At 40.3% G+C, this 16378-nt stretch overlaps 1 protein-coding gene across 1 annotated transcript in view; it reads left to right on the forward strand.

Moving 5' to 3' along the window:
* The first annotated feature begins 1556 nt into the window (after nt 1-1556).
* The window catches only part of Slc7a11 (solute carrier family 7 member 11), a 67138-nt gene continuing 52316 nt past the window's right edge, over nt 1557-16378 (forward strand). Inside the window, 3 exon segments of the mRNA XM_038348373.2 lie at nt 1557-1833; nt 5837-5963; nt 9149-9264. Of these exon segments, the coding sequence (XP_038204301.2) occupies nt 1557-1833; nt 5837-5963; nt 9149-9264 (520 nt within the window).

Below are 16378 nucleotides of genomic sequence, written 5' to 3' on the forward strand. Positions count from 1 at the left end.
TTAGAAGGAGAAAGTTTCAAGTTTAAGTATTTACTTTTGATCTTTTCAATGTAAACATTTTAACCCTAGTTTGCAATCTCAATGCACTTTTATATGTTTAAATTTCTTTTTAACTGACAGACAAAAATAAAAGCTGTGTATATTATAATAGGGTGTTAGGTTTCAGTACATGTGCACATTGTAGAACACTAAATTAGATTAAATACTTCCAGCTCCTCAAAATTTCAGTATTTCTTAGTTTTAAAAAAATTCTTTTAGTTTTATGAAATGGACAGCGTACTTCTGTTAATAGTCACCGAGAACTTACGACTTCGAGCTAGCTAAAACTTAGCACTTGTTGATTTGAATACACTTCACATTTTAATCATAATGGCTTACAGATCCAAAAAGATGCCCTATAATCCCCTTCCTTTCTCCAACTATTATGCTGTGAATTCCTTCTCTAGCGTTTGCTCTAGGTGTGCCTTTCCTGCAATTGTAAGTATTGCCTAAGATTCAAAGTAGAGTCTTTTCTAACTTGACGGAGCCACATGCAAATGAAGGAGTCCTCTACTTAGTTCAGGCGATCGCGCTGTGCTGAGGAGAATCCCAAAGTGACGATTTTCTCCAGCCACCGGTGGTTCAGCTTCTTGGACTCAGATGGCGATCTTAAACACCAGCGCGTTAGAGGTCTTAAGAAATAATTGCGGCTGTTCGTGGGGAGCTGTGCGTGGCCACGCTCTCGTGTGCAGAAACTTCCTAGCTTTGTAAATATTAGATTTGACAGTGTTGCTAGGAAACACACCCCGGGAAGCAAGTAGAATACAAATTATAAAGTCTAAACTTTGCTGCTGCAACGATGCAGCCCTAAGGCACTTTTCTATTGTCCAAACAGTTGTGCGTACAACGTTTTTATGCACGCGTTAAAGTTAAGAAGCAACTCCTTAAAATGAAATAATCGTTTCCTGTTTCATTTTCCATTTCTTTTCTCTGTGAGAGCCCCGAGTTGCTTAAAGCCACCACCAGAACAAAGTCTGTTCCCAGTTTACTTCTTTTGGATTGGTTAAGCCCCTCTTTAAGAGTATGCTTAGTTCAGGGAAATGCTTTAGGTCAGTTGAGCAACACACCCGCTACTGTTAAAAAAAAAAAAAAAAAAAGCTGAGTAATGTTGGCGCTTTCTCAAACTGGAGCTTTCTCATGTGGCTGATGCAAACCTGGAGAATTTGCATCATCATTGTAGCCCAGTAAGTTGGTGTGACAGGCGGTAGCATAAATACGAGCCCACGAGGAAGCTGAGCTGGTGTGTCATGATAGGGCAGCCGCCGCGGCTGCAGCAAACTGACGGCTCCTGGAGCCGGTGCCACACACAGGTGCTCCGGAGGAGCGAGGGGGGCAATTAGAGCGCCGCGAAGGCTCTCACACACCTCTTGAGTTTTCACCTGTGGACATCCCAGTACCGAGCCAGTCAGTGAAAGCAAAGGGGAAGATCAGTCACATCTAGAGAAACCAAAGTTGAAAGTTTGTGTTTTTCTTTTCTTTTCTTTTTCTTCACTCCCCTCCCCTGGTGTGACACTACCATGGTCAGAAAGCCAGTTGTGGCCACCATCTCCAAAGGAGGTTACCTGCAGGGCAATGTGAGTGGGAGGCTGCCCTCCATGGGAGACCAAGAGCCACCTGGGCAGGAGAAGGTGGTCCTGAAAAAGAAGATCACTTTGCTGAGGGGGGTCTCCATCATCATCGGCACCGTCATCGGATCGGGCATCTTCATCTCCCCAAAGGGCATACTCCAGAACACGGGCAGCGTGGGCATGTCCCTGGTTTTCTGGTCGGCCTGTGGAGTACTGTCACTTTTTGGTGAGTGTGCTTCTTCTCTGGGGGGTGTGGCTGTGGGGCTCTCCGGGAGAGCAAAGGGTTATTTCTGAGGAGGAAATGAATGGCAAATACTACAGGAAATATTTTGAATTTTTGTTGTTGTTGTTCAGGTATGTGCACTACCCAAACACGCCGTCCGCTCTTGGCATAGACTGAATCCACTCGGATTCTTTCCTTCAGGCTACACTCTCCTTTCCTGCCTGAGACAGACTTCTCTGACTTTTCTCTGGTGTGAGAAGGGCAAAAACTAACTTTGATGACCCAGAAAGCCGAGCAAGCCTTCTCTGCCGAGTCTGGGAGGCATGCTTAGGGCGTTGTGGCAGCTGGCTCGCTGGTTGAAACACCTGTGAGGTGCAGCCCCCATGGCCTATTTACATGCAGAACTGGATGTTCAGAACACTGACACAGACGTTTTATTAGCTTAACGAATGGGTGGTTCTCTTTGCCTTTTTGATAGTTTTAATTCATAGGCTTGTTCATTCCTAATATTATGCTTTCAAAAGTCCTTGGAAAGATAAGTACTTGATGTGACTCAGTCTCTTGAATGGCAATAACTTGAACTTCTCCCCCTTCTTCTCTTTCTAAAATAGCTTTGAGAAATTCTCATAATTTCTCAGCATGAGCCTCCAGGCTTCACTGGGTGTCAGTCTTCCCTCCTTTGCCTGGATCTGTTTTCTTCATCTGTGATTTACTCCGTCTCTGGGGAAACATAATTTCTCTACCCGTTCACTGGCTATTATTTATTTTCTCTTCAAAAGTTCTGTTTCTTTGATTGGTTTGAGGCTTAATACTGTAGAGGAAATAATTGACTCTTGATCAAGAGGGCGAATCAGCAGAAAACTCCCCAAGTTCATTGTGAAGGTGACAAAAAGTGGTGCATGGTCAATTTATTTGACTTGATTTATACTTTGGTCCAAAAGTAGCCCATACTTTTAAGTTATTCTGTTAACCTGGGACCAAGTTACTCTGGGACCGAGTGCTAACTGCTCAGGTCTTGTGATATTTTAAATCACTGTTTGGGGAGAGCTACTTACAGAGGGGACACAAATATCTGTGTTTAGGATGGGGGCATTTCATTTACTTTTGAAAGCAGACTTCCTATAGAAAGATCTATGGATCAATGAAGAACCTGGAAACCTTGGTGACATCATTTATGTGACTAGATTATGCCTTCTGAAATGTTTGGTGGCAGCTGTGTGTAGTCCCTTTCCAGTTCTCTTCATTCTCTGCAGTAATGCAGTTGTTCAAAACTCCAGCGGGCTCCTTACATTATTAATATTAAAGTGGTTCTGGCATATGCAGGTACAGAGAAGCAAAGAGAAACTCAATTGTTGATCTTAAATGACAGCGTCCCCTCGGGCTTTAAGCGCCTTACAGTACTTGATATATTTAGAATAAATCAATATCTAATCAGAGAAACTACAACCAGTTTCTTGGACTTTGCAGACTTTCGTATAGGCGTCTCCCATTGTGCGAGCTGATTTCCATATACAATCAATGGTTATTCAGACGCGGTAAAATGAATTACTTTGAAAGCTGGGCTAGTTGACTTGCACAGTGAAAAATATGCATGTATATATTAGTCTGCCATCTTTAGAGGAAACTCAGGAAACTGTAGAGAACACCTAAGGGGGTGCTGTGAGCTGGAGTGGATGGTTGGGCACTGACTTCGGAGATGAACTCTCATATTGTTTTCTCTTCAATTACCGGGAGCTTTTTGGTGGTAAAGTCTTTACAAGTAGGAAACAAGTGAGATACAAGGAGCGAGTTCTCTTTCTTGAAGCTCTAGAACTCAGGGAATACAAATCAAGAATGTAGACTAGGAGAGTCCCCAACTCTGGGTTCAGCATATGATTTTTTTAACCTTCCAGAAGGAGGTGATAAGTATTTGTCATTCAGTTAATTCCTGGAGATATTTTAGCATTTATAAAATGAAGTTTTTAATAGGATGATTTTTGTCTAGCTCAAAGCAAATGTGTAGGGTGATCCCTAGGCTATGTGTTGCCAACGAAGTTCCCACTGACTAGTGTTTTGAATATGTTGGGGGACAAAGTCACCTTCTGTAAGGGGAGCAGCATCTGTATTTGGTTTACTATTTTTTGAGCACTGAGGTGAACACATGGACTTTTATAGCCTGCTTTGAACTTCTTTTCATCTGGGCACATAGTTATGGAGTTTGAGACCTTTAAATGAAAATTCCATTCTCCCAGAACTCAATTTAAACCTGGGGCAAAGCATACAGAGGTCTGGGTATTGATTCCCTGACAGTAAATTCCAAGGTGCTCGAGACTCTTTCCAATGACTAGGTTATATTGGTTGCTTTTCTGGCCAACCTACCAACATGGTAATGACATTTTCAAAAGAAGCTTACTGTAGCTAGTTAACCTTTAGTTCCAAATTAGTGAACTACTCTAAAAGTTCTTAAATAGCGACCTGCAGACTCATCACTTTAGCATCCCTGGGCATTAAGAAACACTAGGGCTGCTTGGAGTGTTCTTTGGGATGGAGTCTGGACTCTGAGAATAAGTCAAGGGTATGGTCTTAGAGTCTTTCCTGATTCGTTCCCTCTTTAAAATAATTCTCCACGTGACTCTGAGATAATGCTAGGCTCAGGAACCAGATAAGTCACATTCAAACTTCACTACATTTCCAAATTATATTTATTTTGGGTGTTCTATAGGAGACACTACTGATCAGGAATTACTTTCCACACTTGGAGTGTCTTTAGGTTCCTGGGCAGAACTCTTTGAGCACTAAGCAATGTATTTAGTGTTTTTCTTTAAAAAAGATCAAATTAAAATTTATTTTTTATGTCATTTGTAATTGACTATGAGCTAGTTGGTAAGTATAGCAATTTTGTGTGGTGTTCACAGAATCAGTCCTACCTGTGCTACAGTTTACCACTTTTATACACACAAGTCTTTTATGAGATGAAATACAATTTTTTCACCTCAAAGGGGATGAAAATTAGGATTTGAGTAGTTAAAATAGCTTCTCCAATCTCATCTGAGTATTGTTTCTACCCACAACTTAATTTATAATTGATTTTACATTGCATACATGACTATACATATGGAATCTCATTGTGAAACAGTTGTCCTTTCAACTTTCTGGGTGTACCTCTTGAAAACATCCTTAATAACCATTTCCAGGAACAGAGCAACTGAATCAAGATTCATTTTGCTGAAAAACCAATTAAAGGAAGTCTCACAAGGCATGTGGTCCATTCTGTTCCAAAGAACAGATAACCCATATTTTGATATGCCACAGAAATATTATTTATTTACAATTTATTAAAATGCCATAATTAGGTCAGTTTGAGTGCACAGCTTGTCTTAGCATGAAGTGGTGTTGTTATTCAAAGAACAGATCAGTATCTTTGACATCCGCCTTGTCTTTTGCCTCTACCCTCTGGTTTCTGACCACAAATTCTCAACCATGTTTGTAGTCAACCATTTTGAACAAAATTCCTTCCCTTATATTTATTTTCATTTCATTTTATTTGGTTTTTATGTGTATGGCTATTTTGCCTGTGTGCATATCTATGTACAATGTACATGCTTGGTGCTGGAGGAGGCCAGAGGAGGGAGTTGGATCATCTGGACCTAGAGACACAGATGGCTGTGAGTCACCATGTGGATGCTGAGAATCAAGTTTGGGTCTTCTGGAAGAGCAGTCAATGCTCATAACTGATGAGCCATCTTTCCAGTCCTTGGCTTTTCCTTCCTTCCTTCCTTCCTTCCTTCCTTCCTTCCTTCCTTTCCTTCCTTCCTTCCTTCCTTCTTTTTTTTTTTATTACCACGAGGCAGGTCTCAGTTGTGAGGAGGTTAAAAGAGAAACTCGGTGGGTCTTGGTTATAAGACGATGATTGTTCTCAAGAAGGAGGTCATTCTGACCAAAAGAATGTAACCCAAACACTGCTGTGTGATTCTGTCACAAGACTGCTTGTGTCAAATTCATACCTTTTTATTATAACCTTTTGCAGGAGCCTTGTCCTATGCCGAATTGGGGACGAGCATAAAGAAATCTGGCGGTCATTACACGTACATTCTGGAGGTCTTTGGCCCTTTGCTAGCATTCGTCCGAGTCTGGGTGGAACTGCTCATAATACGGTAAGGATGTGGCAACAATTCAGGGAGAATACCCCTATTCATTTCATCGCTTTTCAGGTTCATCTCAACTATTTTTAACTAATAACAAATGTGTGTCATGTGACTTTGTTGGAAACATGAAGACCCTAAGGCATAAAAACAGTTTTCTTTAAGTTTCAAATTTAATTCATAGGAAAGGTATTTATCAGAGACGAGGTGAAACTTCAAAATCCACTCTGACACCCTGCACCTTTGACTGACCAGACACAGTTTAATGTGCCAGCATTCCGAGTTTTTTCTTATTGCTGATGATGTCATCAGGACATTTAACTTTACTTTTGTGACTAAGAAATGTCTGTGCCAAACAACTGAGTGTATTATCAAGTCTTATGCTTCACGAAAAGTAAGAACAAGATCGAGTTTACACAGCCCGAGTGATTCATTTCCTTACATTAAACACACCAGCAATCTGCAGTTGCGAAAGTCTTTTGATTGTATGGCTGTAAGACTCAGTCCCCCTTCCTTGTTCTCCTGGCACGGAATAGCGCCAAGTCACTCTGAATAGCAAATTTCCTTCAGCATTGTGGGGAGTCTGTGATGTCACGTGTGTGGCTTGTGTCACAGGTGCTTTGTGCTAACTCCTCCACAGGATGTGACTTGCACTTTCTAATGGCAGAATTCAGTAGGGATCCTCAGGGGACCTTGCTCGCCCTGTAAACACATGACTCGCAGGGCTGACGTCTCAGGTGAGTTTTCATTCTGCTCTTAACACACGTGACTAAAGCAGAGCTCTTTCTTACGTGTTCATTAACAGGAGTGATTGTTATGGAGTTAACGACAAACTACAAGGTAGGGCACACTTCATTGGTCATGACAGTTCTTTGTTGCTTAGAAATTGCTAGAATTAAATGAAAATAAAAGAGCATCCGTATTGTTTCCCCAAGGTCCCTTATCTGGGATGTGCTTCTGTATACTTTCTCATATATGAGTCATGTACTCTTCAAAGTTTATCCTTACACACCTTTTAATTTTTTTTAAAAAAGAAAACAGTTAGTTTTTGGTTTATCCCTAGTTTATTACATTTCTTTCATCTCTTAATCCTTCTGAAAAACGAAAGTAGCCTCTACAGCCCACTAACATTGAACTCATCACCCTGTACTTCATTTACAACGTTAGCTACCAATGTTGCACTAGGCTGTCTTACACCTCATGTGACTTTCCCACCACTTACATCAGCTACCTGTGAATCCTGGCTATGAATCCTTTCTTAACAAGTGTCAGGAAGTCCAAGATTATGTTATTTTGAGTGTAACACGCTCAGCACTGAAATAAGAACACTTAGAATGCTGGCCCATCAGGCTGTTGGGCCTCCCAGCCTGATGTCCTTCGACTTCACTGCATCTTCATCCATGCGCTTGCTGTGTAACTTTATCTAATGCTCAGTGTTGCTGTGGGTGTGATCATTCCATTCGCAATGGACAGATATGGTGCTGGTTCATTAATTTATTCTCTCCACAAATTGCTGCAAATAGCCAATGGCAAGATAAAAGAGATCTAAATTGGAATGAACCACAGTTCCTGCTCCTAAACAGGTGATAATCAGATGTTGTCTTAGTTGTGAAACAACTGCTTTAGTGTGTGTGTGTGTGTGTGTGTGTGTGTAGTCAAATTACCAGGATAAATTCTGGAAGCTTTTAGATACATTTGTATTCCCCTCTGTCACACTGGACTCGTGCTGCTGGGTAGTTTTTCAAACAGACAAAATAACAAACGACACTAAGAAGGACATGGTGCCCTCAGTACATAAATGCTTCTCTTCTAGTAGTAATACTCATGACATCTAAATAGTAATATCTGTGATCTCTGATGTTAAAGTTATACTAGCAAATTAAGTCTGTGCTGCCAGAAGTAACCTGCAAAACGAATCCAAGCACAGTCACCCGGCAGAACACGGTGGGGACTTCAAAATTAAGTTCACTCATTCACAAAATGTTCAGTGACTGCTGTGTGACAGTCACTGCACTGGAATAAAATTCTGATTAGCAATAGACACAGTCTTGTTCTGATAGAACTCAAAGTCAAGCGGAGGGAAAGAATTTCAACCTGGGAGTCTCAAGAAGTAGAATAGAAACCCTTCTGTGATATGCACGGCGGAAGGGACAGGTTTGGCGTTGTGTAAGAGGACACTTGGACAGATCTGACCCAGACAGAGGCTTGAGGACACTTCTCTGGACCAAGACTGAACCCAGATAGTACAAAAAGCAGCTATTTGATGCTGATTCTGCACACAGAACAATCAAGTTGCCCTACCTGTGCCACTCACAGCAGAAGCAAAAGTAGTTATTTGTAAAGGCTCTGGGCGGAAGTGATTCACATCTTGATTCTGGGAAGAAGGCAAGAGAAGAGGTAGGAGAAGTTTGGATCTGAGTATATGTGCAAGACCTGACCAAGGTCTTGTTTTAAGGATACTGAAATGTCATGCAAATGAAAGACTTTTATAAATGATAAAAAAAAAAAAAACTAAGAAGAGCATCCCTTTTGGAAGAGGGAGAGAAGAACGTTACAATGTTTGTGGTGGTGACAGGAGATAGGGAGGAGACCAAGGTTGGAGACAGATAATGGTAGCTGGTTTCTGGTAATCCAGGGATCAAGCTTGGATATGAGGTAACCACAATAAGGAAGAGAAGCTGAAAGGGGCTCTTACTCGAGATGTTTAGCAATTCTGTGGATTTCCTTGTGTGTGGCAACACTGTGTACTCATATTGAAGATGAAATGGAATATTCAAGAACTAGAGTGGGATGACTTATTGTCTGGTTTCTATGTCCTCAGGCTGGGATTTTTGTCTTCTTATTCTGTGGTTCTCTCTATATACATATTCTTAAGAAGTTAAGAATATTTCCTTGGCTTTGGGATTTCTTTTGAACTAGAAAATTAAGAGTCAACATTAAAGATTTAGACATATTTTGGCAGTGAACACCTACAAGCGCTGATTTTCACAAAGGCTTTTAGAAATTAACCATTTCTGGTGTAGACAGTATTTCCTATGGAAAGTATTGCGACATAATGAAATATAAAGTTCTAAGCATAATAGACGTCTGCGTAGATAGGTTCCACATGCTAGGTAGTAAGACCTGAAGATAAAAATGTTTTAGTGAAACTGTTACTTATTGCTGCCTGTAGTTAACCTACATATATTCCTTCTTAGCCCCGGAGCTACGGCTGTGATATCCTTGGCCTTTGGACGCTACATTCTGGAACCGTTTTTTGTTCAATGTGAAATCCCTGAACTTGCAATCAAGCTCGTAACAGCTGTGGGCATCAGTGAGTATTGTAGTTGTAACCGAAAATAAGAAAACAACGTAACCAAGTGATTGGAGGCAAATTTTCTTTAGTGTTTTTTTTGCATAGTATCCCCCAAATTGGGTTCTTTGTGCTTACCATTTCAAATGGGTGTCGGGAACTAGAGGCAGAGACACAGGATTCGAAGTGGCCTCTGCTGTCATAATGTGTGCCAACTGTTTACTGCGTCAACAGATGTGGGAGATGATCTTGTAAAGCAGATGAATAAAAACTCCTTCTGCAATGAAATATTAAACGGACAGTGTATCGGGAGACACTCTTAGAGATGAAGAACTTTTCTGAGGGATTGTTTTTGAACTGGAAATTACCCCGTGCCAGTGCTATGTGAAATCATTACTCATGAATGATTCTGGGGTTGTGTTTATATGCTGGGTGTGTATGTTGTGTTTGTATTGTTTCTGGTAATATTGACTGTCACCCTCAGGGTTATTTTTTCTCTGCCTATTTTTGGCCACAATAAGAATTTTCTCTCAAGGTTTGATAGTTAGTATCCCTTCTCAGCTAGAAGATTTGTTTATGGACTACAAATTAGAAAGTTGTCCATTGTTTTTGAATCAATGGGCATAGACATTTAGAAATCGCAGAAAGAGATGAAGTGAAAAGAGGAACACGCACAAGAATCCATTAGCGATCCAGAGCCAAATCTGATGGTCTTTTCCTCTAACATTCTAGAATGTCATGGAGAGAAATTGCTGATTGAATCATTGTTTTCTGAATCCTTAGGATCATAGTTGACCAAGCTGAACAACCCAGAGACTGGTACACAGGAGCAAACGAGTTGCACACTCAGGGAAGACGCGAGTTGCACACTCAGGGAAGACGGCTTAGAGGGTCGCTCCTTCCACGGTGGCTAAACAGAATAACACAAAGCTCAACGCACTTGTGCCAGCAGACTCTTAGGGCTAGTAGGTAACAGAGTGTGAGTGATCCTATGTGAAAACATCTCTGGGACGATACACCTGGATTTCTCAACAAAACAGTTTACTCCTTAACACATAGTGTTTCTATGACATCTCTGGAAAGACAAAGAAAATGACTGAAAAGTATACATTTTGTAGTTCTCAGGGTTAAGATGTAGCTGCCTATGACATTCTTCCCTTTTTAGACACCATAGACAGAAAACCTAGGAACAATTGACCTCAGTGCTCTGCACCTCAGGGTTGTCACTGGATGCTTATGCCCGTGTTGTGGGGGCCTTGAGGACTCAGCAGTACGGAGAGTATTTGTGATGATGCCTGCAGCTTATTAAGAATGCCGGGCAAGCGTCGAGTATTGATACTTTTGTGGAGAAATGTCAGTGGAATTCCCCTGGGACCAGGGGCCTCTACAAAGCTACGTCCGCAGCCCCTCAACAGCACTTAGGTTGATTGTTTGTGCTCGGGAGGTATCTGTTAACTGACTGACTTTATGAGAAGAGCTCTAAGGATCTTTTTCTTTTTTTTTAATTTGGCAGAAATACTTGTAGTTTGTGACCTGTTAAACCTAAGTCTTCGGAAATTTCAGTTCTGAGGAACCAGGATGATTAGTAGAGAGAAACAGTTTGCTAGACAAGATATTAGATCTGGTGCCATGAACTTTTGAGGGGTGAATCATCTTACACAGTGGTTATAATTACTATAGACCAACAACTTGGAGCTGGAACAAAGTGCTCTGGTTTCTTGGTTACGTGATCTTGGTCTATTAAACGCGTCTGTTTCATTGATTGATAAAATGCCTGTGAAATCACAATGTATCTTGATTGACTATAGAAATGTAAAATTTTATCAGAGACTTAAGATTGAAGTGTTCCTTCCACATGGAAGGTTCTTGACGACTCTGATGTTGTACTAAAGGGTTAGACGAACAGCCATGTTTCCATCTATCATATATATTCTCCTTCCCTGAATGAGACTGAATCACATCACAGTTGTTTCATGAAGACTAAGAAGAGAAAGTATCTTAAAGAAAAAGTATCTTAAAGAACTCTTTAGACTGTTAATACATACATGTTATTAATTTAAAAATATAAGTAGAAATCTTAAAGTAAATCCTGATGGAATATTTACACATCCACACCATTTACCTCCTTTGGCCATGAAATTAGATAAATAATGATGATGTGTTTTTATTTTTATTTTTATAAGTCTAAATGCCTCTGTTATGAATCCCAATTTTGCCAACCTCTCTAAAGGGGACTTTTATATTTTAGAGAATTTAAAATTTCAAACCTCTCCCCCAAATTTAAAACAACTGCAAGAAAGGATCAGCAAGCTCTGTTTGGGCTCCCGTATTTGTGGTGGAGTTTGGAGGAGGAATCCGTCTTTAGAGAAGAGCCTGAAGGGTGAGGGGACCTCGATATTTCATCTTATTTTTGTCACTAGCTATAGGATTAGTTTGTCAATTATGATGTAAACTACAGATGCTGATCAGGGACAAGTTCTTAAACTCAGAAGTACTGAAAGAAAAACCAGAATATTCTCTTGAGTCCGCAGGAAGTAATTTAAGTCAATGACTTAATTGGAAAAGTCAAACTGCCTTTAAGAGGAATTTGGCTTTTAATGGAGCAACAGGGGGTGGAAACAAAAATAAAGAGTAATTTACCTGGGGCAAAGCTCTCAAAGACTTTATTTTTCTATTTTTCAAAGTGAATATGGGTGATGTTCTGCCTGTTATAGGGGAAGGTTGAGGAGATGGAGAAAATGGAGTTTAATTGCACGAATTACTTCCTGAGTTCCTAGCGGGAAATGAGGAATTTAAATCTCTAGTTAAGTATAGAAAAAGGTCAAACTTCAAAAGAGTTTCAACTTTCTTAAAATTTTAACCATCATTTGCAAAATAATAGCAGAGCAGGGGAGGGATTTATCTAAATGCTAATTTACCCACATTTTCTTCAAAGTACCCCATTTCCGGCAAATAATGAAGAAGAGGTGCTTGTGTTTATACAAAATGCCGTCCATTTTAGCAAAAATGTTAGGCATGCTAAAGTGTAAGTGGAAAATCTTGTAGATTCTCTTTGACTTTTATGTCCACAAATCTGATTCTGACATGATCAATGACTTTCCGTGGAAGATCACAATTTCCACTTCTCTCATAGCCTGAAGGAACAGGGATGTTTATTCAGGTTTTAAAATATTGAGCCTATCGCTCTGGTCGCCAAAGCTGGACCCTAAAGAAGCATATTCTCAAGTAGAATAATATCACAGCAACACTTTCTTCTTACGCTGTGAGTTGTACTCACGTCTACCCTAACAAATCTCTAAGTCTCGTATCCTTTGCTTCATGTATAGATAAAAGTCATGTTGTACAGCTTAAACCTTGTGAAAGTAATTGGGGGGGGGGGGCAAAGAAAACGGCATTTGTATGTCATTATGAAGCATAGCTAAGACTGAGAAGATGGTTCAGTAGGTAAAACGTCTGCTAAGCAAGCATGAAGACCTGAATTTCATCCCCAGCCTGTAATTCCAGGACTGAAGAATTAAGAGACTGGACAGCTTCCAGGGCTAAATCAGTGTGCTCCATCCACTTCAATAAGAGATCCTATCTCCAGAATAGAGTGGAGAGCAGCTGCGAAAGGCTCACCAGCTGTCTCTGGCCTCTTAATGTATATACGCATGTGCATACCTCGCGGTCACACTCACTGGAACACACGAGGACATGCACACACAGAGAAAGACACAATCAAACCAGCCAATGCTACAAATACGTTATGATTATTTCTGTTTTCCTGGCACCTTCAAATTATATTGAAAATAGATAACTAGCCTGTGTTGACAATTCAGTCACAGTGCGTGTCTGTGGCTCTCTTTAAATCTGAAGCCTAGGTATCCTTGCACATTTTCTCCACTAGCTAAATTACAACCCAATATAGCTGACTTCTCGGTAGATATGCACAGCTAGATATACATATACCAAGGAACAGCAGCCATTCTCCTTCAGGAGGATGATGCGCAAAGTGCCCTGAGATCCTAAGACAGACAGGAACCCCACCCCCCAGAGAACCATGAGAAAGAGAGGCAGAAGTTGTAAAGAAAACTGGTTCTATCAGTGAGCTCACAGATATCTTCTGAGCAATTTCCTCATGTGTCACCTGTGAGCTTGTGGTAAAGGCTTGAGCTCAGGAGTTTACCGACCTGCCTTCTAATCTTATCTTAACACGTACTGCCTATTTATGAACACCAGCAAATTAAATAGAAGCTGGAGTTTCACCTGCTCATATGAAATACATGACCGATACTCGCAGCCATGTCATAGCAACGTGAGGATTGACAAACACTACCCGTGGAAGTCTTTGCACCATCTCCGATTAAACGATACTAGTTTACATTTCTGTGGTGCTGGCTCTGTTTATTCCCAACAGTGAGATCATAGATACAGAGTTGGCCCTCTGCCGTCTAAAGGTACTTTCTGAGATCCGTGCATCCGGGAAATGGATGCTGAGAGATAAAGGAACCCAACAGCTGCTGCAGGAAACAGTGGAGGCACCCACTTCATCTCATCATGTAGCATTCATATATAGCATCTGTATGTGTTAGCGGTTTAGCACGGAGTGCTCCAAAGGCGGAAGCCCGAAAGAATATGGCTTTGAGAGACAACAATCTGTAACCTCTCTTTTCAAAATGAAAGACAGAGGCAAATGATGGAGTGCGCAGAAAGAAATACTTGCTAGTCCTTCAATCAGAGCATCAGCCCCTCAGATTTCCCTAAGCATCCTTTTTTAAATACAACGCCTCTCAAAAATGGGTTCCTTATCTCTAGGATTTATGGATATAGCTTTTTCTGCTACATTTTGATTTCTAGGAACCTGCATCATAAATAAGTAAATAGCGGCCATGTGTTGCTTGCTGAATTTTCGTTTTGGTAAAAATCTGAAATAAGCCCCCCAAAACTCCCTCATGTGTGAAGTTAACTGTTACTCAAAGGGAGTAAAACCCAGGCCAGCTGGCTCAGACTTCTTTTACTATACAATATGCGTAGATGGTGTGCATTTAAGAGGCAGATATGGTTTATGTCAGAAACTCGGACCACTCCTGTGTTTACTGAATCCCAAATCCCTATTCAATACTGTTGGATACATAGCACATGCAGCCGTAAATCCTGCCGTGTAGACACAGGATGAAGCAGCGGTTATAGCGGCCTGAGAGCCTCTTCTGGCTGCCCCTTAGGTGGCCTTGTCACTTACTAGACTGTACCTCCAGGTCACTGAGGGGCAGGCACCTCCTGGAAGATGATGTAGCTACTGACGAGTACAATGCTAGCCGCTCAGATAAAGCGGACCTCGGAGGAAAGCTTGAGGGACGTCAATCTTACTAAGAATTCCTTCCTTAGCTAAGGGGAAGAAAGCAAGGTGAAAGGATCAATTCCTGGTGATTGATTTGTGTCTTCCATTTGTCTGGGAAAAGCTTAGAAAATCATATCCCCGATCCTCCATTGGTTTTCCTATTTCAATGAACACCAAGCATTTAAGAGGCAGTGGACCTTCTTTTTCCAAATATGCATGTGATCAGGTGTTCTTCAAATGAGAATATTTCTTCTTGCCCAGTGTGTCCACCTCTTTACTTCCCTCTTCTCCCCTTTCCTCTTTCTTCCAGGGCCTCTTTTCTACTTAGGACCGCCTGAGAAAGGCAAGTGCAGGGCTCCTTTGTTGTTGGGAACAACCAAGAGCAAGTATTTTTTGTTTCCACCTTCATGTCAAAGTTGGACCTCTTTAATTAAAAAAAAATTATCATTCTCATGTGATGAGCCATTAATTACAAAAGAATTGACATAAGGAAATAGATACTCATCCAATATGAAGAAAGCAGGGTTGCCTTTCGTTATTTTTTGATATGTCACTTCTCTGTACGTATTAGAGAAAGATAAATTATTTTATTTTTAATCATTCCTGATAAAATAATGCCTTTGATCACTGATAGTGGATCTATTTATTTCCTCATATATTCAGCTTCAAAGATAACTTAATTATGATGCCCCCTACTTCAGGCCCTTCCTTTTGACCATTTGCCGCCCTTATTACTTTGAAATACTACAATATTGTACACCATTACACTTTCAGTGGACTCTTCTGAGTCCCCTGAATTTGTCTTTTTCTCAGTAAGACTTAACTCACTGCTTCATTTACTCATTAAAATGTCTACCTTTACTCTGGAATATGTTTTGCAAAACAAATTGTATTATTTTAGTATGTATAGTGTGGTAGCAATCTGCCTATACCATGTGAATTGTTTCCTAGTGAAAGTCTGTTCCTGTTTCTTTTACCTCACCCCCATTACCTCTTTAGTTTTTAGTTGTGTATACACATTTATGTACATAGTTTGCTCATTCTTTTCTCCGTAAAATTTGGTGAAATGTTGCTCTAAACTAAATTTCGAGTTTGAAAATTTTTCATCTTTTGTCATCTTTAGATACTTGCTATTATTTTATAAATAATCCTCAGACATCCTGTTTTCCCATCCCTGACTTGTCATGTCCCCATGCACACATCAATGGCTCTTTACCCTAGTCTGTGGGTCAGTAGCTGCTATAAACACCTTTGCATGTAATACATAATTGATTGGATATTGATTTTAGATAGCTGCCCAAGACCATTGAAAGAATGTACATTAATTAGGTTCTGTTTGGGTATAGATTGCTTTAATTTTCCCATTAGTTATTGTGTATTGCTAATGCTGCAGCAATTCCTAATCAGGGAACTGAGGAAATGATTATATTATATAAGGGAAGCATCCTGACAACTCCTGACTCTCCACATTTGAATGATAAGAATTTTGCTAGTGTTTTATTTTTAAATTTCTGAGAAATAATTTCATACATTTTAAAAATCTTTGCTAAGGGAGAATACGTCTTTACAAAAAAAGAAAAAAATGTTTATTGATGAAAACCATATGTGTCCAGAATGAAATAGTTGCCAACTGCTTTTGGCTGCACTGTGCCTACTACCTTTTTTGCAAGAACATAAAGTTGAAATTCACTGTGTAGAATAGCCCTAGATTTTCCATTAGATAGGAAAAGGAAAACCTAGAACATCACTATTAAAACTGTTCCTTAACATTTTTGATAACCCTGTTTACTCATTCATACATGTATTCATACAACAAAA

Source organism: Arvicola amphibius, chromosome 11 (assembly GCF_903992535.2).
Source record: "Arvicola amphibius chromosome 11, mArvAmp1.2, whole genome shotgun sequence".
Classification (NCBI taxonomy): domain Eukaryota; kingdom Metazoa; phylum Chordata; class Mammalia; order Rodentia; family Cricetidae; genus Arvicola; species Arvicola amphibius.